Source organism: Haliotis rufescens, unplaced genomic scaffold, assembly GCF_023055435.1.
Source record: "Haliotis rufescens isolate VD_foot unplaced genomic scaffold, xgHalRufe1.0.p SCAF_1, whole genome shotgun sequence".
Lineage (NCBI taxonomy): Eukaryota > Metazoa > Mollusca > Gastropoda > Lepetellida > Haliotidae > Haliotis > Haliotis rufescens.
The window spans coordinates 71,177,214-71,204,755 of record NW_025963779.1 but is presented as its reverse complement, the minus strand read 5'-3'; the positions used below and the strand labels follow the sequence as shown (position 1 = coordinate 71,204,755).

The 27,542-nt window shown below is 38.8% G+C and overlaps 1 protein-coding gene and 1 long non-coding RNA gene across 8 annotated transcripts in view; one reads left to right on the top strand and one right to left on the bottom strand.

Moving 5' to 3' along the window:
* LOC124139697 (arf-GAP with SH3 domain, ANK repeat and PH domain-containing protein 2-like) overlaps positions 1-21,127 on the bottom strand; it is a 95,624-nt gene extending 74,497 nt beyond the window's left edge. For all 7 annotated transcript variants that reach the window (XM_046506961.2, XM_046506966.2, XM_046506965.2 and 4 more), the window contains exons 1-2: positions 20,902-21,127; positions 9,895-9,967 (exon numbers count right to left, since the gene is read on the bottom strand). In XM_046506961.2, coding sequence (XP_046362917.1) covers positions 9,895-9,967; positions 20,902-21,021 — 193 coding nt within the window. In that variant the 5' untranslated portion in view covers positions 21,022-21,127. The remainder of the gene's footprint in view (positions 1-9,894; positions 9,968-20,901) is intronic.
* Positions 21,128-23,593: 2,466 nt separating this feature from the next.
* LOC124139696 lies at positions 23,594-26,049 on the top strand. Its single transcript, XR_006861808.2, has 2 exons — positions 23,594-24,607; positions 25,486-26,049. It is a non-coding gene; the product is annotated as an uncharacterized LOC124139696 (long non-coding RNA).
* Positions 26,050-27,542: the final 1,493 nt, after the last annotated feature.

The following is a 27,542-nucleotide window of genomic DNA, read 5'->3' as shown; positions in this document are numbered from 1 at the left end:
TGAAATAACTACGAGAAGGCATTTCATATCTCAGCTCTGAAACCTTTAGAATCTTACGGAACGACTGGGACTCCACAATGGAGACCGGCCTCATGTCGAGCACGATATGTTCAGCTATTGCATTTGTAATGGATTCAGCTTTGGGGCTGTGCATAGGCAATTTTACTGCACTAGCATTTGGGGAAATACACTGTTGTATAGTTGGTTGCCATTTCTGACCTGTTTTTGAACCATGATACTTGTCGATATGGACTTGCAAATTAGTAGTATTGCCGGTATACTTTACTTTAGTAAAGCACTGCCTGCACACAGCATGTGATTTATCAAGTTCTTTATCAGTTTCGTTTCGATGGAAACCAAAAATGTTCCATACAGCACTTTTTGCCTTTCCGGGGAAATTATGAATTTTTGCTGCCATATCGTAGAAATGTCAAACCCCACATGGACCTCACGTGGGCTGTGAGTTGAGAACACCGGGGAAAAAACGAAAACTATGATCATTGAATAAAACCGAAACAGGCTGGAATACGTAGTTACCAAATAGACATAAAATTTGAAATTTTATAAAATAGAATGGGAAAAATTCTTTTTTAAGAAATAAAATATTATGAAACCTATTTTAATCACGATACTTCATACTATTTCGAAAATATACATATTTTCTAAAATCCTGACTCCGCATTTAGATGCCAGTGACTAAATTTGTAATTACCCACTATCAACACGTAATGGCGTCGTCGTTCGATTCAAAGCAGAACTTTTTACTTTTTGAAACATTTGATTATTATTTGCGACTAAACATAAAGCGAAGGTGAGAAAACAGTATGGCCCCAACAGTATGTTAGGGTGAATCTGTTTATATCTAGCGATAATTACAAGGACAGCAAAACAAATAAGCCTTAGTCAAATGTGTTGCAGTAAAAACTTTTATTTGTCGAAAAAATACATGTCGTCATTATCGATAGCATTATATTCATATCGATAATCGTCACAACCTTCTTCCATCGATGATAATTACGATTATCGATCTAAATCACCAGCCCTAATTTTAATGCAAGGATCTGAAAAATTGTATCTGAAACTATTGTTTAATTAGGAATAATATATTCCAATATCTTGTTATTTTAGTTGCAGCTTTCACAAAATATATTTAAAATAATTATAACCCTAAGCGAAGCAGCTGATCCTTATTGCTGGTTATTATTTTTCACATGGAACCAGTTTGACCAGTAAGCGTCGAGGCTCCCGCGCACGTGATCGCAAGAACTACGTGTTGACATAGAATCGCCAATCTATAACAAATATTACTTTTAACGAGTCAAAGTATGTAATTTCTCTGTTCTCTGTCAACTAAAGTTCATTTCTTTCCGTTGGAGGGGGGGGAGAGAGGGGGGGAGAAAACATCAAAACTCATTATTGCGTGTATAATGCAAACCCCCTTCTACACAGCTGTGTTTGTTTTAAAAGAAGTGTGCACTATACTCAAGAAAATACGGTATGCCATAAGGATCCTTCTGTACATCGATCTAAATATGCCATAAGAATCACTCATTGATAGTCAACTGGTCGAGAAGGAGAAAGGTTGTGAGGGAGAGAGATGGTAGTCAAGAAAGGTGGTAGTCAGCTGGTCAGGAAGGAGAAAGGTTGTAGTCAACTGGTCAGGAAGGAGAAAGATGGTAGTCAAATGGACAGGAAGGAGAAAGATGGTTGTCAACTGGACGGGAAGGAGAAAGATGGTAGTCAACTGGTGGAGAGGCGGAAAGGTGGTAGTCAACTGGTATGGAAGGAGAAAGGTGGTAGTCAACAGGACAGGAGGGAGAAAGATGGTAGTCAACTGGTTAGGGGGGAAAAAGGTGGTAGTCAACTGGTCGGGAAGGAGAAAGGTGGTAGTCAAGAAAGGTGGTAGTCAACTGGACAGGAGGGAGAAAGACAGTAGTCAACTGGTTGGGAGGGAGAAAGGTGGTAGTCAACTGGTTGGGAGGGAGAAAGGTGGTAGTCAAGAAAGGTGGTAGTCAACTGGACAGGAGGGAGAAAGATGGTAGTCAACTGGTTGGAAGGGAGTAAGGTGGTAGTCAACTGGTCGGGAAGGAGAAAGGTTGTAGTCAACTGGTCAGGAAGGAGAAAGATGGTAGTCAACTGGACGGGAAGGAGAAAGATGGCAGTCAACTGGATGGGAGGGAGAAAGGTTGTAGTCAACTGGTTGGGTGGGAGAAAGATGGTAGTCAAGAAAGGTGGTAGTCAACTGGACGGGAAGGAGAAAGGTGGTAGTCAGGTGGACGGGAAGGGGAAAGATGGTAGTCAACTGGTTGGGAAGGAGAAAGGTGGTAGTCAACTGGTTGAGAAGGAGAAAGATGGTAGTCAACTGGTCAGGAGGGAGAAAGGTGGTAGTCAACTGGTTGGGAAGGAGAAAGATGGTAGTCAACTGGTGGAGAAGGGGAAAGAAGGTAGTCAACTGGCTGGGAAGGGAGAAAGATGGTAGGCAACTGGTCAGGAAGGAGAAAGATGGTAGTCCACTGGTGGAGAAGGGGAAATATGGTAGTCAACTTGTTGGGAAGGAGAAAGGTGGTAGTCAACTGGACGAGAAGGACTAACCCTTCAATGCAGGTCACTGTTCTCATGGAGTAAGACGTGGCTAAAAATACAGTTAGAAAGAAAATCAATAGAGAAAGAAGTTGGTCAAGTCTAGAAGTTGATTAAGATGGATCTTATTTTAGCACGATGAGCATGGCCATTGATTCCCGGGGTACAGCACCACGGCTGATGACCCTGTGTCAGTAGTTCGTCTTTTCATGTCATTTCAAACAGTTGAATACTCACTTGAATGAGCCAGAGACATTGACTGGCACCAGACCAACGCCCAATACTAACGATATCAAAACTGATAATATCCTTGGCAAATAGTCGATTCTAAATGATTCTAAATGATACGTTGATGTCAGTAAAGTTGCATATAACGTTATTTACAGATAAGTAAAAGATTATGATTTCATCTTCTCATTATGGCTTAATATGATGTGGTAAGTCTGGAAAAGTCTCTTCATTTCCCAACAAAAAATCCTGACAAACTAATCTGATGGACATCATCATCTAATCCTGTCATTCTTCACCACTTTAATCACAAGTCACTTGGCGATACTAGCTAGACAATACAGGGAAATGAGGCAAGTCTAGCAAATGGTTATTTCAAGTCTGAGGGACACAAGCAGCTATGATTCATATGAGTGGGATTCTGTACATGCTTTATGTATTCGTCATCGAGCAGCCGATTCCACAACACTGGTCATTCAGTGGTCCCTACCGCCCTACACCTGGGTTATCTGCCCTTCTTTGTAGTTTTGCTGACCCGGCAAGATTTCAAAAAATAATATTGGTATGTCACACCGGAAAAAAGTCTTCTTTAGGAAATGTGAACATTTGGGCAAAATAGGTGACAAATACATATTAACTCCCATGGCTCATGGGAACATTCCATCCTATGCATTTTGTTATTTACTCTCATGGACAACACATATTATCTCTACTATCCAAGCTTACATGTAAATGAGCAAGTGAGTGAATGGGTGGGGTGGGTTGCATGAGTGAGTATGGTTTAATTCCACAATAAACATTGTTATCACAGCAAAATTATCACTGAAAACATCCAGAACAAACTTCATACATTGTGACCATTCAATCAGAACTGACTCTTTGTCATGACAAGCAAACACCTAACCACTAAGCTATCCTACCACCCAATAACATAATGATGAATTGTATGGCTTTTGAACGTATATTCTCAAAGAAATGGTGGCCTGGTGTCGAACATCTCGTAGTCATATACATATGAACAATGATGGAGCAGGATAATCACATGAATCTGCATACTACAATCCTCTTCAAACAGAATAAGTGAAACAGAACGTACGGTAGGTCTTTAATGTCAATGTATAATTACCTATCTGACCCAGCAGGCCGATGGGGAAATCATTTAAAGTAACCAAAACTCAGAAAGTGAACACAAATAGCCACTAATTAATCATCGAACTGGACATGGAAAGTTATATAACTTACTTCCAGGTAAAAACATATGTTCACAAGTTATGGCTTGTAAAAGGCTCACAAAAATGTTACTGAGTGAAACAAATAAGGAAACAGCAATATTAAAAAAATAAAGGTTGCTCTACACCCATGTGTAGTGTAATAAAGTATTGTTTTGCCCTGCACTATTATAGTTCACAGACAAGATGCCAAAATTAAGACAAACTTTGTGTTTTATTGGCAATGAGTCGAAAATCAAATCTGTATAAGCAGCATGTAAACTGAAAATCATTGAACAGGGCTAAGTAATGGTCTGTTCCACCATGTTGCCTCACACCTTATGTTAGGAGACAGACAAACTATGTTTTAAAAAAAATAAAACACCCCTCAAACATGCAAAATGGGTAGTTTAGGGTTAAATAAGTCTCATCATATTACATGGTAGAAGTTCTTACATCAATTTGGTTCAGTATAATCAGATTTCAAACATTCCACAAGATCATTATAGGGGCAAGTAAAACCATGCAAATATAGCCAAACGTCTGTGTCACTGGTTATTGTGATTTGAGATGTTTTCTGTCGCAAAAATTGAAGCTTTGTGTGTCCCACTGACGTCTGCAGACTGCAGCCACGGCAGGCCACAACATGGAGTGTTTACTTATAAGTCTAGGTCCTGATGGCAGCACTGCAATTTTTTTTTATTTCAAACACTACCAATCATGTACACCATGTACATGAGTACACATATATACTTGGAACATATCACAAAATGTGTCATGAGATTCTAATATCATAGGCATGATTTAGATTGAAAAAAGCTCTCTCAACAAAGCCAACAAGGATGTGTTAGCTGGATGAAATCTGATCATCAAGTATTGACTGATGATGATAGCCCATATTTTAACACTAACATCTGCTGAAAATGATCCCAAGAGACAAGTTCCCGGCTAACAGACTTCAACATTTTTGTCACAGACTGCAGTCTGCAGTGAAGGATGCTTGGTTATAATCAACAGCGCTCAAAAGTAACTTTTGTTAAAATCATATAGTCATAACATGGGCAGAAACATGAATAAAACAGTTGAATGATTCTACACAACATATCTAACATAGTTAACATACCTTAATGTAACCAGTGACAATGGGACGTGGAAAATTTTGTATTCAGTATGCTTGATGTTTTGTAAAATTGGTGTGAAACATAAAAACACACCTTGCAGATACCATTCCTGGTATCTTAAGGATAAGATTTCACCTCATAATAAACTCAACAAACTCTGTGGTTTTAGAGGAGATAATGTACAATGTGGTATACACAAAGATCATTACAAGTGCATTAGACATGTAAATTGTACAATGCGAGCCTTCCTGATAATAGTGACATGTGATATGTATGACACACATCAGTAATAATCTCTTTACCATATGTTATTAAAATTATGGAATTTTATGATATAATTTTACTCATCCAAGTAGCTCTAAACACCATGTCTGAATAGAATTTAAGAGTAAACAACCCAATCTATTAATATTATATAGTGCAAAATGACCATGATGACTTGTCACCATGTTTCGTTGACACATTGGTAAACCCCTTTCCAAGCATATTGGGAACGTTAGTCAATAATTTTTTGAGAAAGAAGGCATTGCATTAATGCACAGTTTGAAAGTTGTTTCTGCTACCATACTCATTGGCATATATATATATCACATTGATGACATCATCCATTATATGATAACACTAGATAAATGTAAGTTGATTTCATTCTCTAATTATCTCCCTAGACTTGTGTTTGAAACTTCACAACTTCTGCATTTTTGTTTTTTTTGCAGCACACCGTGACCTAGATCCAAGATGTAGCATGTGCAACTGTGACACCACCACCAGGCAATGCTAACCAGGCTCCCCTGAAGTCCTGGACTCAGATGTATAACATACCAGATGGTTTTGACATAATCCTTGGCCTTTTTACTTTGCTGTCTCGCTAAAAGAGTGATGTGACAGTGATAGGGCTGATCTGTGGACAATGCGTAGTACATCATGTACATGTACCTCCATCCCACCATGTAAATGACACATACAAGATACTATTCAAATGAAGTTAAAGAACACCTGATACCAATCACAAAAACACAATATGACAGCATTATCAGATCGGCCATAATGTAATTTTTTAAACGCTGCATGGAAAACAATTCATTTCTCTCAGTAGTTGGCCAACCTACATCCAACTGTAGTTCTACAGGAAACAGGAACCTTCAAATAACAAGATAGATTATTTTAACGCAGGACCGATTGCTTTTCCCCTCTGCAGAGTTGATTCACTTATCACATAGCAAAAGTAGTGTCTGTTCTAGGTGTGGGGACGGGTAACCATGGTAACTCACGTACGCGGGTCAGGTGGGTACTGAACTACCCACAGTACTACCCAGATCCATGGTTAGTCATGTGATATATTATTTGATGACAAAAACTCACCATGGCTCAGTGGTTACAGTATAAGTCGCTAATGTTAGCATTTCTTTCTGACGATGCACACATTCCTTTTGACTTGTATATGTTTGAGTAAAGATAAAGCTTCAGTGTACACATGATCTGACCGACTGATACATCTATGTAAATAGTTTTTACCAGGGCTGCATTAAAACAATTCCCAATCAGACATTTTGTTCCCAACTCTTGAGACCTACAGTGGGTACCCGGGTAGGGTCAGGTAATAGGGTGTAGGGTACTCTGGTAATAAATCTGGACTCGTCCCAGCCCTAGTCAGTTTAATTAGCTGTTAATAAGAGGCATGTCTGTGTGATTTCATACCCATTTAACAAATCAGAATCATGTATTTACCAAGGTAAGCATTGTAAGGTAACATGGCGACATGGTAGTCAGCTGTAGTATTGTCTCTGTAGCCTGTAATGAACAGAGTCTGCACCTGTCTTCCAGTGGTCAGTAGTAAGTACTCCACCATAAGTCATACTCAGCAACCGATGAAACCCTCAAATTCTGAATGGTCTTACAAGGACTAACAGGATAAAAGCAAGGCTGTGTGGACAATTCATATAGTAAAGTGATCACCCTCCTTGGTTGTCACAAATCTGAGATAAGAAGGAGATAAAATTTCAGACAAGAACTCATAAGAGTACTTCTAATGTAGATTAAGTTTACAGTTCTGGTATTTCACCCCAACCCAGGTACCCCGACTTGAGTATAACACTTTGTTGAGATGTTTATACCCCGATCTGATGGCTGATGTAGGTCCACACAAATACACTGATCAGGGAAGCAAGCAGCTGCCAGGACTGCTCAACCCAATGCCATATTCATATATTCCTACAATTGTCCCATTATTTCATAAAATGTGTCACATCAATTCATGATACATCAATGCCTCAACCCCAAGGCTCAGCACCAAGTCCCCTAGTCCAGCAAGTATGTCACAAGTATGCATGAAAAGTGAAATAGAATTAAGTTGCAGTCATTCACGGCTTCGCACAATACTGTCACAGTATTTGCAAATGATCCCACCAAAACACACTTACTGGAGATACATCAGACAGAGTAATAATATTTGTACTAAGTCAGCCCAAGGGCATTGTTGCTCCAATATATGCGTGCCATTGATCATGTTGATAATTCAGGTATGTATCATTTTTCACGAGATGAAATTATTACAAAAGTGTTTACGCAGAAACAGTTTGGTTTGATATCGGTTAGACTAAAACCTTGGCATCTTTGAAATGTACAACTTGAGTTTCTCCACCCATGATCACTTGAGTGACTTATACATAATTACAATCAAATTTCTTTTATTTCACTTGATGTGTTTGTTCCCTAAAGACATTGATTCTATCATATAGAGGTATAGTAATCCTAAAACACTTCCCTGCGACAATTTCAAAGGATGCAAAGTTTCATGATTCTGACACAAACTCATTAAAATCACATGTTAGTGCTTGCTACCGCTACATAAAGATCTGAGGACAACCCATTACAAGTCACATCAGAAGGACCTTTCATCCAACCAATCAGAGCATTGCTTACGAGATCCCAACCTCAAATTGGTTAACCCAGGGCATTCCGAATGAATCATTGTTCTAACTCGCTTCAACATGTTCAATGGGATAAATATCTAAAACAGAAGAGAATATCCATTGCTAGTCATAAGGACTGCCATATAATCTTGGCCATATATTAGACATTCCAAAAAAATGTGTTGCTCAGTTTTAAAATTTTAAATCAAGAACCCTTGTCAAAAAAATTGATGTGTAGTCTGGAAAGGAAGTTGCCATTTTGAAATTAGTGCCATAGAGCTTGAGAAAGATGCTTTCTGAAGGCTAATATCGACTTCCTGTTAGTCATTTACTGGTTGGTCAAAATTTGCATAATGTCATTCTGACATGACCTGTAATGAGATGTCTTCAGATCTTTGTGTAGCTGTCGCGCTCACTAAGACCCGATTTCAATGAGATTGGATTCTGACACAGAGAGCACAAGTTTTACTAACTTTTAGCCATACAGTTGGGCCATGATCATGATCATAGAGAGAATCCATTCAGTTGTGTATCATGTACCCTGACCGTAGGTATAAACATGTGATCACAAGAGACTTTTAGTATCACCAGTGCTTAGCATGTTTACAATACTACAGGTGGGAATTCATTTCTTGCATTTGCCAACAAATTCAGTAGACAGCGATATACTGAACATTGTTAACTGATAGTTTATTGTCTTTGGCAGAGGGCATGAATCACTCGGGCTGAACGCAGATGTCATTAATCATATTCCATCTGTTGCACCCCTCAGATCAGTGTAACTATCGGGTTGATATCACCCTGGTGTGTATTTCCCATGATATATCACACTCACGTATATGACAAGTGCATATCACTTCCTAGTGGCTATTTCCTGTGTTTAACATACAAATCAGTCAAGTATTCTATGAAAAGCAATCAAATTGAGCAATAACTGTCAAGTCTGATATCTACCCCTAAATTCAAACAAGTCACAGGAGGCTACACCAGCATTCTAACAATGGCGCCTGGTGATGTCACAGTCTCCCATAATTCTGTTTTTCTTGGCACAAATTTCAAACTAGCCTATTGAGTTACAGAGCGCCAGCCCATTAAACTGCACTCAGCTGCAAGTTCTCACCACCGTGATGTCAAGGTCGAGACAATGCAAAGCTTGCAGAGAGTTGCTAAGCAAAGTTTTGAATTTATCAAACTAAAAACAAATGAAATTCCTGTCTAAAGGCATACTTTATTGCAAGCAGCAAGAATAGCATAAACACAACTTTCGAAATAATATGTTTTGATAGAGCATGTTTGTGTGAATAGCACAATATTACTACAACGCATTGTGAATTCTGAAAATGCATTAATTATAAATGTGAAACTGAGTTAGTTTGATCCTATGTGCTACAGATGAGGGTGAGAGAAGGGGGGACTGGGGATTTCCATGCACAGGACAGAGGGAGGCTTTCAGTTCAACAAAATGCATCCCTCCACCACCAAAATGTTGCAAAGTTTAACTGAGCAAGTTTGAAAACTCTTCAATTCTGCTTCTGAAACAAACCTCGCCATCAGTAGTCAAAGTCCAATTTGATTGAAATTTATAATTCATTATTAATCAGTACTGGATAACTGCAAAAACAATCAATTATCACCAATAACTGAGCATGGACCATCAATACTTAAAATGCTTAGTATCACATTTCTATCATGTGCAGACAATATACAGCCCTTGTAAGAACATGACAATATGGAACAATTATTCATGTCCACATCCCATTCCAATTACTGACACCCATAGGAAGCAAGCCCGAGGACCCAAGCAGACTTCCCTTTGACTTCATGGAGGCAGCATCTTGGGGTACTTACTGGATCCTGTGTTGTACAGGGCCTTCACCGACTTCTTCATCTTGGTCAAGCCACTGCGGTCCACGTCCAGGGTCTAGAACAACACAATGGTGGAATCACATACAAAGTGTTAGTGTTGGGGACTGGTTACAGTGCACACACATAATGATCATTTGTTTGTTTATTGTTATTTACGCTACACTCATCAATACTTCTGCCATATGATAGCAGCCTGTAGCAGTCTGAACCAGACAAACCAATGATTGATAGTGTGAGCAATGCCCCATTCTGTCAGAGTACAACCATACAATCCATTAATGATCAGCTCACTCTGGAAGACAAGCATATGTTGCTTCACTTGCTCGGGATCTGGCCCAATTAATGCCTGATTAATGATCAAACTTGAATAAGAACAGGACTATCATAAATTTAGAACACATAGTACATTTTTACTTAGTATGTGATGCATGTCACAGTATATTGCAAGCTTTCTTTCAACACCCAGACGGGACTCAGCCCAAAACACGTACGAGAATCTGTGAGTGAGTGAGTGAGTATGGTTTTACTCTGCTTTCAGCAACATTTCCGCAATATCACGGCGGGGGACACCAGAATTGGGCTTCACACATTGTACCCATGTCGGGAATCGAACCCGGGTCTTCGGCGTGACTATACGAGAATCTGTACTTGACTAAGAAAGCCTGTTATCCCAAATATGATATTTTTACTAAGCCCTTTTCTAAATGACATTGTGTGTTCATTTCTTTCATCTTATTTGTTATGAACATAGATAAAAATAACCTAAATGACTAAAAGTTTTCTTTTACTTCCAATACATCAGACTTTACCCGCACATTGTATACATCTTTGTTGTCTGCCATTTTGTTGGATTTTTTGGTATGGTCACAACACGTGTAATAGACACATTATATACAGGTAGCTGGTTGCGAATAGTCTTGCTTTTTCAATCACAGTTGCTAAATTATGAATTTCATAATTTCAATTCAACTTGTCACTTCTGTAAACTTTTTCAACAAGTTGAAAATATAAATGACTTTGAAAAAAGCAATATACCTGTATTTTCCAAACAAATTGTGATACAAATTCATTAGTATTTCAAATTGTGGTATACCGGTATACCAAATACCACGCTTCTCAACAAGCCATAAAACCGTGTCTGGTACAGTCTTCTCTGATTTCATACATGATATGCTCTATTACATTATCCCCCAAAAAATAATTAAAATGAATGAATTCAATGGGAACATAATCAATCAGAGATTACATGATCGATTCCTTATATGGAATCTGAAACTAATCAATCAGTAAAGAAATCAGTTAATGCTGTTTGACTGGTACTGAGCAAAGGAACAATTTGTTTGTTGTTTTACAAAGCTCTCAGCTAATTCAAGCAATAAAATGGCAGCATGTTAGGGCTGGGACGGGTCCAAATTCACTACCCAGGGTACCCGACCCCCTATTACCAGACCCTATCTGGTTACCCACTGCAGGTCTCAAGAGTTGGGAAAATAATGTCTGATTGGGAATTGTTTTTCCACAGCCCTGGCCAAAACTATTTAGATACATGTATCAAATGATAAAATCATGCATACACTGAAGTTAAATGAAGCTTTATCTTCACTCAAACATATACAAGTCAAAAGGAATGTGTGCATCGTCAGAAAGAAATGCAAACATAAGCGACTTGCTAAGTGTCAAACATGTCACTAGTCAACTAAGCCAATTATTGCACATGATATTCCGTAAATATCTCAATAATGTTTATCCAAAAAAGTGTGCTACATTGTATCATAACAAAATGCCGGTCTCATTATTTGCTTATTCACTATTAACTTTTGACACAACCCCCTGGACATACATTTGCCATTAGCATGTAATTCACGAGGAAATCAGTTCCTGGCAATCCTTCAGACACGAGGGCAAGGTGGAACCAGTGTCTGCTTGTCTACAGTTAGTCAGTTGGAAATTGAATCTTGTCTTGTTATTAATGTAGCCCTAGTTCAGTATCACCAAGACCCAGAACACAAGACTTGGTGGCAACTCAGTGTGCAACTGTTTCAACATATTGTGTCAACTGTCGAGCAATAATTGGATCTGCCACACAACTCTCTCCAGCATTGCAGCCACAAGAAGACATGATAGAATCCCTGAATGATCAGTCTCCATATTGTCAAGGATGATTCATATCAGATAGGGAACCTATTACACAGCACAGTCCCCATGTATACTTCTCTAATTCATTATCAATGTTATGGTGGACCAGAGATTCATCTTTTGAGGACAAAAAGTGATTGAAAATATAGGGTAGTTGGTTAAGAAAATCATTTTACTTTTTATCAGACTTTGATGAATAAACAACACAAAAAAGTCTTTTCTAAAGATGAAGTTGAAACATGAGTTATCCTAGATTAAAGCCAGTAAAATGTAGGTCAAGTCTCCCACCGATGTTCTATTTCGAGAGCCACAGTAAACATTTGGCTCAAAGGAAAAATCTAAGATTCAGTTAATCAGAGTATTTTTCAAGTATGTTAGGCTGTAGGCAGTCTCATATTTCACCCCTTTGGGATGGATACACTGCTTTTATTTTTCCTTGCAATGCAACAATTTGAGTGCATAAAAATGTCATTAGTTTTTTACATACATAACAAGTCACTGTGTCATAAAGAGTTTCTTCCCTTAGTTGTTCCAGGATCCACTGACTGGGGAGCTAAATCCAAGATTTGCTCTGATTATGTCCATTGATGTACATGTGATGTGTACAAACATGCGAGTGATTACCAACCCTTGACCTGTTGACAGTCTCAGCTCTGATAAATAGCCTATATCCATCCATGACAGTGTCAGATGTTGTATATCGCTTGTATCCACCCCTTGACATGTTTGTCTCAGCTGTTGCATACAGCATATATCCACCAATGACAGTGTCAGATGTTGTATAACGCTTGTATCCATCTATGACAGTCTCATCTATTGTAAATAGCCTATCTCCACAAAAGACAGTGTCAGATGTTGTATATCGCTTGTATCCATCCCTTGACATGTTTGTCTCAGCTGTTGTATACAGCATATATCCACCAATGACAGTGTCAGATGTTGTATAATGCTTGTATCCATCCCTTGACATGTTTGTCTCAGCTGTTGTATACAGCATATATCCACCAATGACAGTGTCAGATGTTGTATAACGCTTGTATCCATCCATGACAGTCTCATCTGTTGTAAATAGCCTATATCCAGCAATGACAGTGTCAGATGTTGTATATCGCTTGTATCCATCCCTTGACATGTTTGTCTCATCTATTGTAAATAGCCTATATCCACCAAAGACAGTGTCAGATGTTGTAAATCGCTTGTATCCATCCCTTGACATGTTTGTCTCAGCTGTTGTAAATAGCCTATAACCATCCATGACAGTGTCAGATGTTGTATATCGCTTGTATCCATCCCTTGACATGTTTGTCTCAGCTGTTGCACACAGCATATATCCACCAATGACAGTGTCAGATGTTGCATAACGCTTGTATCCATCCCTTGACATGTTAGTCTCAGCTGTTGTATACAGCATATATCCACCAATGACAGTGTCAGATGTTGTATAACGCTTGTATCCATCCCTTGACATGTTTGTCTCAGCTGTTGTATACAGCATATATCCAGCAATGACAGTGTAAGATGTTGTATATCGCTTGTATCCATCCCTTGACATGTTTGTCTCAGCTGTTGTATACAGCATATATCCACCAATGACAGTGTCAGATGTTGCATATCGCTTTTATCCATCCCTTGACATGTTTGTCCCAGCTGTGGTAGATATGATTTATCCATAGTTGACATGTTAGTTTCAGCTGTTGTGGATATATCAATGTAGACACAATTTATGGATAACAACTTCTTTAATACTGTAAAGGCGATGTTTCGGTATAGATCCTTATACCTTGCTTGAAAACGATATAAGGATCCACACCGTAACATCGACTTTACAGTGTTAAAGAAGTTTGTCATTGGTCAACTTCTAAGTAATGCCTATCAAACAATAATTTATAGAATTTAAATTATATAAAAGTGTCTTAGGTGAGGTTTTTGTACCAAGAATTAAGGGGGTTTCAAGGGGGGGTTACCCTATACACAGGGTAGAAGAGTTTTGATGGTTTTTCCCCCCAACATAAAGACATTACCGTGAGCACAACTCAACCTTATTGACAGCAACCATGGTCAGATTACCACTATTGACGCCTTGAAACAAACTTTGACTCATTTAAAATTTCATTTGTTGTGGTTTGACTTTTATATGTCAACATAAACATGATTAAGTTTACGCGAACGCAAGCATGGGAGCATCAACAGTGATTTTTCAAATTGTTGCATATGACAAAATTATCTGGCAATAGCAATCAGCTGAACCAAACTGCTATGCATATGTTTATTAATTTATTTCAAACATATATAGTAAAGCTGCAACTAAAAAAACATGATATTTTTAATATATTATTCCTGATAATATCATAGTTTCAGAATATAAACTAGCATTGATTTGGAAGGGTTTTACAGGGAGGTCGCTTTGAAGATGGCGTACACGCTGACGTGTGTGTGGTGTGTGGTGTGTGTTCAAATATGCACTACAATTACAAGGCTTATTTAGTATAAACACACCATTGTAAGATTAAAGAAGTTGTTTAGGCTATTTTCACTTTAACATGTTTAATTAGATACTGACCACACTCATTGTCATATATGATTTTTAAAGAATATGTAGGAAAATAATAATCAATGAAAAGAAATTTATCTGAATGGACTTTGAGCTCTCCACCCCAGAGAATAAAGTAACACATTTTTTTCAGCTTCATCAATGTTTTGACAAGGCCCCTCATTGAAAGCATTCTGGCTACCACATGGGAACCCCTCCCCCTCACCTCCAACCTTAAATCCCTTCCCAAACTGGCATCCTATATTCCCCCCTCGCAGCTAAAACAACACCAGCCCATGTTCAGACATCTCAATTGCTCCTCTTGCCCATACTTCCTGAAACTGAGTCCTGCTTATGAAATGAGAAATGCTTTATCTGTCAATCAGGAAGGTCCCTGCATGGACTATCTCACCTTCCACATCAAACCTCACAACCTCCATATCACAGTGTTCAAAATTAAAGGGGTCCTTGGGTTCTTGAGGTTAGCTGGTAACTTGCTGCTATAGTATTTGAATCTGAACCCTTCAACCTTTAACAAAAGGGTTTACATACCTGGACTTTCAAGCTAAATTTCAAATACTGAACACCATAATATATCCATTCTTAAGCCAAATTTTACACATAAATGTCATTATTGTCAGTATCTTTTTGGTAGATCAGCTGTCTGTATAAAAAAACAAGTTTTGTAATAAAAAATCAACAAACAATTACTTTTGAATTTTTTGTTCTACAAATTAACTTCGATCAAAAAAAGATGCAACCCAGGAACTTATGGAAGCTTGAAATTTGATACATTTTAGATAACCCAAGAGCTGGTAGGATTGACAAAGTTATCCACTGGCTGATAGACTGTACCCAGTAGGGTGTACAATATCCTCTCTTAGGATCCATCACTGTGAAAGCTCTGGAATACCCTAAATCCCTCAGTCACAGGGCATTGTTCTAGACAAAGCGGTTAGTCATCAAAGCAGTCTTCAAAGGCAGTATTGTTTTACATCAAGTAATCATTCAGCCACTGCTACCATGTCAGATTGACTCTCAGACTAACATCTAGTCTCTGACATGAAAATATTTTACAGAAAAAATAGCCAAATTATTAATATATATTCAAAAAGAGCCCAGAGACTCTTCATTTTCAGTAACTACAGTAATCTAGACTATTATAGACTTTCATGGGTTGTATTGGATACATTTCTTTCATATTTGTGTGTATTACAGACTAAGTGAGACTGAAAGAGTGAGTGATTTGGTTCTTAGTCAATCAAGACTCACTATGGTAATTATGGTAATCTTTGCTCAATGCGAAACTGAGAGTTGGTTTAGAAACAAATATGTGGTGCGTACAGCGATGTGTGAGTACAGTGATGATGGATTGTAAATAACTGTACCCTAATTACATGGATGGTTGCTCATGCTACCAAGCACTGGTTTCTCTAGTCAAAGAGTTGATCAATTGCAGACCAACGTATCTGTGATATGACTGACTTCAGTACAACTCAACCAGGATGTTAATTTGTTGTCAAACTAGATCATAAATCCACAGTTGGCCCTGTTAGCCAAGTTTGTTTGACTAACCTGATTCATCACTGGTAAGGCTGCATTTTACCCAAGCCGAGCCAATCTTTAAGTACGTTCAAATGTTTATGTTTTGAATCAACGAGTAAACACAAATCCATTCAATAATAAATGCTACAAGTATTAGCAGCCTCAGGAAAAGAAATCCCCTTATTATAAGTTATAAGTGTTTATCATTAATAAATATTCTTTCAAGATGTTGAAACACTGAGTGATTATGGTTTTACGACAGTCTGCAATATCATCTGCATATCACTGCTGACAAAAGATACATTTTTGTTTGTTTTTTGTTGTTTTATTCAGCTTTATTCCAGCTATGTGACAGCAACCTGCAAATAATCAAGTTTGAACCAGACAATCCAGTGATTGATATAATGAGCAACAATCCACATAGTTGGGGTACGATGACACACAAACAACCAAGTGACCAAGCCTAATCACCCATTCCACTTGTTCCAGCATAGGTTACTGGGGACATATTCTAATCCGGAATCCTCACAGGGTATATTAATAAGTAAATCTGGAAAATCAAACCAGTGCTTGATAGCAGGAACAACCATCCATAAGGCCATGGGAAAGTCAGGTCAAACAATGTGACCACTCCATCTTCATTAGACAGCTTTTAACAAAGGGTATCTACTCTGGTCCCGATTCCATATACCTCAGTGAAGGTGACCAAGCCCCATCCACTAAACCACATACCGTATTCGACGTAATAAGCGCCCCGCTCTAATAAGCGCCCACGGCGACATTTGCTAATGTATTGGCTAGTGAACAAGCCCAATTAGCACCCCTTCCGATTGATCAATGTACACAAGACTTATAATACGCACTCGTGTGTTATATGCACCCTTAATTATGGGCAATTAAATTCTGGAAAAATATATCTGTCGTACATAAACACTTCAGGCTGTCAGCATAAACCACGAAATTTATCTTTCAACTGTTTTTTTTTCACCAAAATAATATTCTTATAAGAGCCACCTATTTCTAATTTCGAGAGCGCCCTGGGCGCTTATTACGTCGAATACGGTAAGCTCAGACACCTCGAGGAAAATAGGAGACAAATTCGAAATTAAACCATATCTGAAAGTAACCACTGCATTAGAACACCACAAAGTAGTGACAAAGCTAAGTCTCAGTGCTCCATGACCTTCAAATTGAGAGAGGAAGATACTTTAACACTCCAACAGAAGAAAGATTTTCACAATTGCGTGGATCGATGTTCATGATGTCAATCACTGGACTGTCTGGTCCAGACTCGATTATTTACAGACCGCCGTCATATAGCTGGAGTGCAGCGTAAAACACAACAAACAAACATACCAATGATGCGCTTAGCCCGGAGTGAGTGAGTGAGTGAGTGAGTGAGTGAGTGAGTGAGTGAGTGAGTGAGTGAGTGAGTGAGTGAGTGAGTGTGAGTGAGTGAGTGAGTGAGTGAGTGAGTGAGTATGGCTTATTGCTACTTTTCTTTACCAATATTTCAGCAATAACATGACGGGGGACACCAGTAATAGGCTTCACACATTGTACCCACATGGTGAATGGAACCTGGGCTTTTGGTGTGATGAGCTAATGCTTTATTACCTAGGCTACCCCTCCACCCCTCAAAGGAAATGGGAAGTCACAAGTACCTATTAACACCATGTGCAACAACATGTACACAACATTTCACAAAAATATATTTCCTTGAAATGCTACAATGTAGACAGCTGATTGACCTTTCACTCCTTAAACCAAGAAGAATAGGAAATTGTCCCTTGTGAAGACCTGTAATGACATCTCACTAGGCCACATCTGACCTTGTTAACTCCATGCACATACTGTCAGAGGCTCTCTGTCCCTACTTCCCCATGAGTGTAAGGTCACAGCAATTACACCAGTCACATTATTTACATAGCTGAGAAATTGACTGCTAATACACTGACTAATCATGGCTGGACACATGCAGAGCTAAGTGTGTCACTGCTGGCTGTATACTCAGTCTCTCACAGAGGAAACTGTGACTTTATGTAGGAAGTTGCTCATACTAAACGTGTAGTCAGACATTTGTCAGGTTTGTCAGTAGACACACAGTCACTGATCAAGTTTTTATACACGATCATAGTGAAATGCAGATGCCTGTTGCCTTTGTTCCATAAGGTATTGCGACCAAAGTCTATCTGTAATTTCAGACATGCCTTATCATACTAATCATGGTCATATTTTTTGGTAAAGAGCACTTCCTTAGCAGCATATTCAAGCGATAAATGTTATAAATGGAATCAATGGTATTATATTGAAATAACCTGAGTCTCCCCTGATACAATAAACGACCAAGCAATTAAGCCAGATTTTCTTTATTCACATAAAAAATTAAACCAATGAAACTTGGTTTAACTTTCTTATATATATAGCAATGTGCAAGAGTATGAACACATAGTAAAGTGAATATAAAGAGGGGAGCAAGTGTACTTGGACATTAAATGTAGTGCCTACCAAATACTTGCTAAATTATTCAATTTTACATTTGAAACATTGGTCATGAATCCCCAAATAATGTGAAAAACAAAGTGGGGGTGCACAGACCTTTATTGACATGGCCGTAAGGACAAATTACTGGTAGATTTCTTTTTTTCACATTGATACTTGGACAAGTGCCCTCAAATGTGTTCATGCTTGATTCTAATACTCCCCATTCTAACATAAATAACAACCTGTGAAGATCCAGGGTAGAAGAGGTCTTCAGCAAACCATGCTTGCCGTAAAAGGCGACTATGCTTGTCATAAAAGGCGACTTTTGGGTTCGGGTGGTCAGGCTCACTGACTTGGTTGATGCATGTCATTATATCACAATTGTGTAGATCCATGCTCATGATGACAATTACTGGATTGTCTGGTCCAGACTTGATTAGCAACAGAACACTGTCATATAGCTGGAATATTGCTGAGAGCAGTGTTAAACAACAAACAAACACATAAATGACGAAAAGATTCATGCAACCATTGCAAGATTATAGATTTCATTAATACAAATTTTCAAAATAATAATCTATTGATATATAAATTAATGTCTTTACTTCTCCTTACATAAACATATTTTTGTATCTAGCGTTTTAGAACACAAAGTTTAACTCACATGCCATAAATCTTTATGACCAATAAATGCCTACTGCAAATAAGTTTATCATATTTCAATTGAATTATCAAGTCATTATCACCTAGCTAAGATATATTCCTTGATAGGCGGTATCAACAGATACTTAACGGCCACCTGCTGTAATATACAAGCCTCCCAGTGATGATACATGGCCTGGGCTGGAAGTCAAGCTATGAGTGTACACTGAAACATGATAGGCCTAACACTTGGGTGTTACGACGCCTATCATGTTCTTGGTTGTAGTTCATATTCTCAACTGGTGGTGTGATCATATACAACAGTTTCATTTGAACATTGTCACATGAACAGGATACACATGCATATAGAATCTCATCCCAGTGTCTTACGAAATCAAATATGTATATCAAGATGAGTCGATAAAAGTTACAAATATCCAAAGTTTGTTGAGGATATTTTTCCTTTTATCAAGGAGTCAACAGATTTTCTGAAAACTATATGTTACTCTATCAAGTGGTGCTTCAGCATGTCATGTTTAAAATGAAATATGACTCGTTTCTTTCAACACTCGAAAATAAGAATTTAGGTCAGATAGATTCAACACAGCCTCTGAGGTTGCAAGTGCTTCATATTCTCCTTGTAATTAAGCTGTAATGCTTGTCATATATTTCCAAACAACCTTTTCATGACAATATGGAAAAAATAAGTAATCCATTTGAGTATGTGCCAATATTCCATAGCTTGTTAAGTCAGTATTTTGCTGTTGGACAACTGTCATTGTCCAAGTTAAGAAATTTGTCTCTGCCTATTATTAGCAGTCCTGGCAAGTTTGATTCCACTTTTCAAGTCATACAAACACTGCCTTGATTCTCTACTCTCACATTAAATGATGTATATCAATCACTTAGTCACCAAGGTTAATGATTGCACTACCAGTGATTAATACTAGTTATGTTACAACAATGTCTCAATTACCATGATTACGGACAAAATGCTAATCACAATGTCTAGACCTCAACTGAAAATGGGCAGCAGACCATGGCACAAAAGAGTTCACAACTGATATCATTTAGGATGCTGTTTGACAACTTGTGTTGAGATAGTTTCATTGAATCGACAAGAAAATATTTAACATTACACTTATCACGTTTATTTACAAACGTCTCATTACTGATATCTAATTTCCTGTGATGGCTCCTCGGAAGAAAAATATTTTTACTCTGTTGACAGTGAATGGGGAGGACATCAGAAAATGGTTTTACTCTAATAAGACTAAGTGTCAAGCACTGAACGACAATTAAATGTTAAATGACATTAAAAAAGGAGTCACACATATGAGTCATTCAGTTATAGGCCTCTTGAAAACAAAATAATGTAAATGAGCATCTAAACAATGGGATGCATCAGTGTCCTTCTAGATCATATTCCCTAAGGGAGATAACTCATGTGTCTCTTCGCAGTGCAAAATATGAAGATGAATCTGAAACGCCACAGGTCCGAAAACAAAACATAAAATCAAAACCGTTTGATACAGCCGTACAAATTTTATGACATCGTGCAAATAATCTGCAAAAATGAACCTCACATAAAAGATTCATAAAATTTGGATATCCGTGCCCGGGTTCAGATGTGACACCATCAATAGGCTTACCTCTTCCAGTGTTGAAACCGTATGTCGACAGTGACCCATTTTCGACGTGAAGGTGGATGTCGTGGGTGACTTGTAATCCTCCCATGACTCCTTCACGAAGTCACCGACGTTTATTTGCATTGTCGTATATTAAAATCCAGTCTTAAGTCATCATCGGGATCTACATCGCCTTTCTACCAGTTGACTGAGATATCAACCACAGGAAGTTCGCTCAGCGATAGCTCGCGGTGTGACACATACTGTTTCCCTGACAGCTAGTAAACGCTTAATGTTCTGCACCGGACTTCGGTAGGAACTGAAATAATATATAAATAAGGAATTCTAAAGATGCTTATTACAACTACACTTTAATTTTCTTATCAAAGCGCGTGTGTTGGGGATGGTGATAGCTCAATGTGAACCGATTATCGTCCTTCTGATGAATCCCTTCGTATGTTAAAAAGGTAATCGAATCTCTGGCCTTTATTTCTTATATTCATAATGAAGCTCTATATTTTTGTTACATCATATTATCAATCATTCGAATATAACATGGCACCTTGGCGTTGAAATTTATATGTTAGATCAATGTCATGTCTTTGTTGTTTGAAAACGTCATTGAACAATGACGTCAACTATAGCACCTCGTGTCTGGGTATTTAGTAGTACCTTCACCTTTCTCCGTCGTGTCTGTCAAGACATCAGTCTTAACCATGTCGTTACATTATGGTAACTATATATCATTTTAATTAACTATTCTAGATACTGCGGTGAAATTGCGAAATAAAACTCAGTTCCGGGATCAAAAGTTTGTCGAAGGAGCAGACTAAAATGAGGATCGAGTGATGAGGACAGAGTCTCTGCGACTTCGCTGTTGACTTGGATCGTTACCATCACTCCATTATCACAGTCCGCCGTGAAATAGAAATATTTTTACAATGCCATATGTGGAACAGCAATCACCCAAGTCACCAGCCGATACATTTCATCGCCCAATCATCTCAGGAACAATATCATCATTATCCATATAGGAATCTATCTATCTGATTGGATCGTTGTCGTATTGTGGAAACCCTTGCATATCAGCTGACCGGCCTGTATGGATATCTGACGCCATAATGTTAGATGTGACGTCACTTGCTTTTGCCGAAAAATGCACATTTATTGATTTTCAAAGATATGATGTCTAGGATACGCATCAGCAGTTGTATATTACGCGATTTTTCTTTTAATTTTATAAAGTTATAAATCAAATCATAATTTAAAAAATAAAACCACGAAGATGTACTCTTTGAGAGCTGACGAAGCGCCTATGCAGTTCAGTTTTCGATATAATATCGATACCTTAGGGTATTTCCAATTGAAAATCAATCACTTGATACAACTAAGTGAGAGGTGTAGTTTCTTTTTCGCCTCGGTTTATTTTTCAATGTGGGAAAGAAATTTTTGACATTTCCAAAAGTGAAATTCGACCTTCGTTACTTAAAATTCCACAAACATTTCCTAGGTGTAAGTATTTATTTTGATGCATGTCTATACCTAAATGTTGGCGCAATACATAACACACCTATTTTACTGCCAAAGTTGGCCCCGTAACTGAATTATATATATTTTGTAAATTTTGTTTCGTTGTTCCCTCCACCCATGTCTACTTCCGTCTCTGTTTGCTGCTCGTCAGTAAGAAAGCCTGGCCTAGACAAGACTGAGGACATGTCTCGTGCGACTTCACGGCCACTTTACTTGTAATTCAGTGTTAATCTGTTTACAATATCGCCATACTTATTGTCAGCTCCCATCAAGATGTTCAGAAACACATTTGCATGCGAACCGAATATGAGAAACCGCTGAAAACGTTAATTTGCAGACAAAAAGTTTCTTGCAGAAGGAGTTTCCATGGTAACCTGGTCGAAGAATACGGAATATGTCTGTAATTCAAAAGCCATAAGCGTGGCTAGAATAATAAGTATTTTGTAATTAGTATCCTGCGTCACAGGGACAAAGATTATCCTCTAGGCGGATACACGTCATAAGATAAGAGATAACTGACATAAACAAGGGTTATTAATTATTTGAATCAAACTCGCTATAAGGCTACCGTATGGTCGGAGCCTTTTTAGTCATACTTTAAGATACATATTCGTTAAAGGGACACGAGTATCATGATCTGGTGCCTATTTTCGGGCCGTGTCTAGACGTTGTAATTAGTTCCTTGTGTATGTTGTTTGTTTGTTTGTTTGTCTGTTGTTTAATATTCAGAATTATTCCAGCTTTATGACCATCTTTGTAAATAATCGCGCCTAGGCCAGCCAATCCAGTGACTGATATTATGATCAGAACATCGATCTACGTAATTGGGATACAATGACAGGCATCAGCCAAGATAGCAAGCCCGACTATCCGATAGTCGCCTGGTACGAAAAGCTTGGGTTGCTGAAGACCAATTCTTACCCAAATCTCTATACGGAGGTAGCGGCGTGTGTCACACTGAGACACCATATGTATGTCGTTAGGATAACTGTCAACTGCTAGATTGATTTACATAGTAACCTTTGAGTTTGCAGACAAACAAGTTGGACTTTGAATGGCTTGATTCAACTTTGCCATGTCGTCCCGAGCCTCGTGTCCCTTTAACATTTGAAATATCCGATGTATCACGACGGGGCGTTTTGTTAATGAGAAGAGCGCATGTGCGTGTGAGTATAACATTGTGCTTCAGAAGCGGAGAACACATGACACCTGCTTTACAATCCGACATGAAATCAGTTGCACCCGAACATCTTATCGGGAGGTGTCGCAATTCGTTGTGAAGAGTTTGTGTCCCCCATTCGTGCCAGAATCCTATGATCGTGAGTTCGATTCGCCCTGAATATGATTCTTGGTGTGTCAGCACCATACTCGTCATCGTGGGTATCAACATGTTAAACGTCTTGTACCTGCATCACATATGGGTCCCCTACCTACGCCTCCAACCACACTCACATTAAGCTGATACGCCATGATATAACTGGAATACTAAAAACACAATTCACTTACTATATACCATGGCCAGAAACGACACATACTCAATAGTGCTAAATACAATTATCGATACCTACTATTAGGTACACGGAAAACATGCGGTCACATTCTTACACAACTGAGGAAGTCCATGTGATATATTATTTATTTGTGTTTTGGTTGTTTTCCGTGACACAACTCTAGTACTAATTATTCCGTTATGACACCACCACCTCACTGTTCAACGTGAAAGTGCGAAATCGAATGTACCAGAAGCGCTCGTAAAATGAATAACGCCTGGAGTTCAGTCATTCAGCTGTTGGCGGGATACCAGTACCCATGACACGCCAATAAGATATATAGAACGCATATCACCAAATGACTTCAATGTCTTCACCCTATAACAATATGTCTATTTTTTTTGGTGACGTTTCAGTATTAAAGCGTCTGCATAGCATATGTACCATATAGCTCTGTGTGTTAACATATCTTCAACTTACAGACGTAATTGATTCTTCTTACTGACGCATTCTGTTTCACTTCTTGAAAACTACTCCGCTGACTATGACTGCAGTTCAGCAGAAGACCTGTTATGTTCTGCAGTTGTAGCAGCAGTCGTATGGCAAACAGTTTAATAAATTTGTCTCCCATTCTCAACAGATGTCAAACGACACGAGGGATATTTGAGCTGCCAATTTGATTCCTGCATACTCCCAGCCGTGTCAGTTATGTAAGACGTACCCTTTAAGCAAAATTAACAGCAATTGCATGAGGAAATTGTGCATATGTGCGTGATAATCAATAAGATTATTTTTGACAAACGAGGGAAGGTGGAGGCTATTTAATCTATTCATAAACATTTATTCAATCGTAACTTTGTTGAGGAAAATATTTAGACATGGAGAACAAGTATATAGATCTGTTGTGATAACCATTTTAGCTTGCTGTGTAGTTATTTGTTTTAATATTACAGATGAGCGTCAGGTTATAAAAATACATTATTGGGATTAATTGGATCACGCCTAAACGCAACATAAATGTATGTTTGTTTGTGGTTAGTAGAATAGGGCGTTACCCTACTATACGGAAGTGGTTCTGCGCATGCGCGAAGAATGCGTGCGCATACAAGATGGCGGTACTTCCGGTTCCAGGAGGATTGAACATCCAAGATGGCGACACTTCCGGTTCATCAACGATAGCAGGAGGGTTGGGTTCTTTTGGGGTTTGTTTTTGGTCAGAATGTTTTAAGTTTTCTTTTGGGAGAGTTGGGTGGACCTGAAACAAACTTGAAAACAAAGTGTAGCAGCATGCCATGAGCTAATCACTTTGCTCAGATATGTACATATCTTCTTCCTCCTCCTCCTTGGACTGATGACGTTGCCGGCACTTTGAAGGGGGCTTTCTTGAGGGGCTTCTGTCATGTTTTCTTTTGCCTAGGTGTGGTATGGCGTCTGCATGGAGATGTATGATGTCTTCTTGTAGGCCACGGACATTTGTATCAAGTATACCTAGGTATCGGTATAGTGAAATGGAGTCCCATTAGTATAACGAATGCATGCATTATTATCATTGGTAAACTTAAGGGTTCTTTAACTGTATGATTGACAGGACACTCATGGACACCCTTCCTTCCCCCCATGTCAGGTCAACACAGTCAGTCAAAATGGAGACAGGCCTATGGTGGGAACAAACCCCTCGGAAACCAACATATTCACCTAACCGTCCTGTGATTATGATCAGTGACGCCGATGATGATGAAGCACACAAGTTGGCAGCACTACCTCCCATGGATATGGACACACCCACCGTGCTTGACGTTGTGCCACTATCACCAGATGATGGCAGTGGTTCATGGCAACTCACTTCAATACAACTTAAATGTAGTGCCTGTCGTCATAACATGTTGACATACCTAAGCTGTCACAGTTGTCAAGTGATGTAACATGACTGTTTCAGGGAGGCCATAGACTGTACCTGTTTTACTGATGGGCCATTAACATGGTGATACATGTTAGGTTATGATGACCACATCTTAACTGTCTGAGAAGATTGAAGATTGAAGGTTTCACTTTCTTTGAGGGACATGTTAAGCACTCCCTCAGTTGTCAATTGATTCATATGTCCTATGTATATATGTTGATGGGTTTATTTATTAAACAGTGATTAATTGAACTGACTCTTTGTCTCTTGACTTATCTCAACTCCAACAGGGTGCCAAACCGAGGGTAGAGGCTGAGTTGAGATGTAAACACTATCTGTCATTTCTGTGCTCGTGCAAGTTGAACAAGTTTGAGAGTTCTTTCTTTGCAAAACACTTCTTTAATTTGACAAAAATTTAATTTTGCTGGTTTAAAAAAAAAAACACCCAAATTTTGTTGTTGTTGACTTTGGTCAACTAGGAAGAGCACAGAAATGTAAAAAAAGATAAAACAGATACTTGAAAGTATCCGTTGCCTTGTGTCAGTCACCAAGAACACATGATGTCAGGTGATGAAGAGGTCATGACCTCACCTTTAACCCTACGCCACCCTTTTATTATGTTAATTGCTGGGCCATCAGGGTCAGGAAAAGTTCCTTTGTGAAATCATATATTGAGTACATGCATCGCCCTGAGGTGTTGGATACGCCACCCCATCGCATTGTGTGGGTGTACAGTGAATGGCTCCATCATGAGTTGGAAAAGATGGCAGACCGCTATGGTGTCACTCTTGAGTTTGTGCATAGTATGAAAGAAGTTAATTGTAAATTGCCAGAAAAAGGGGTGGTCCCTCATTGGCTAGTCATTGATGATTTGCTGGGCGACAATACAAAAGAAGAAGAAACTCAAGTGTTGCGATGGTTCACCAAGAAAAGTCATCACCGAAACACATCCGTGTTGTATCTCACTCAGAACTTGTCCAATCACCATAACATCGCGCCATTAGTCTGAGTGAGTTTGGTTTTACCCCGCTTTTAGCAATATTCCAGCAATATCACGGCGGGGGACACCAGAAATTGGCTTCACAAATTGTACCCATGTCAGGATTCGAACCCTGGTCTTCGCTGTGACGAGCAAACATTTTAACCACTAGGCTACCCGACCGCCCCACTATTAGTCTGAATGCCCACTACATGGTCCTATTTAATAATCTGAGAGATACTTCACAAATTGACAGTCTGGCTCGCCAGGTGTTTCCAGGCAAAGTTCTTTTTCTGCGTGAAGCCTATGAAGACGCCAAGAACCTTACAATTACCTGTTCTTGGCCAACCAAGAAAATCAAGTACACAACAGCCTTTTTACATGCAGGAATAAGAATACAACCAACTGTTGCAACAAATGCTAGAATTGCAGCGTCAACAGCACAACAACAATACCAAACAACAACAACAACAACAACCCAAAGTGACACCACCATCAACTATGGACACCACAGGTATACCTGCCATACCAGACCTGGATTCAAACCCTTATCAACAAGTGATAGACGAGGTGCCCATGAGTGTTCCTAAAACCATGAAAAGTAAAGCCATGAATTTGATGACAAGGATTCAAAACAATCCCAACTTGAGTTGGACTCTAGAGGGAATACTGACAGTCAAAGGGAAACCTGTCCCTGGCACACACATGATGGAAAACCAAAGAGGGGCCTGCAGGATGGAACATTTTGAGTCATGAAATGATTGGA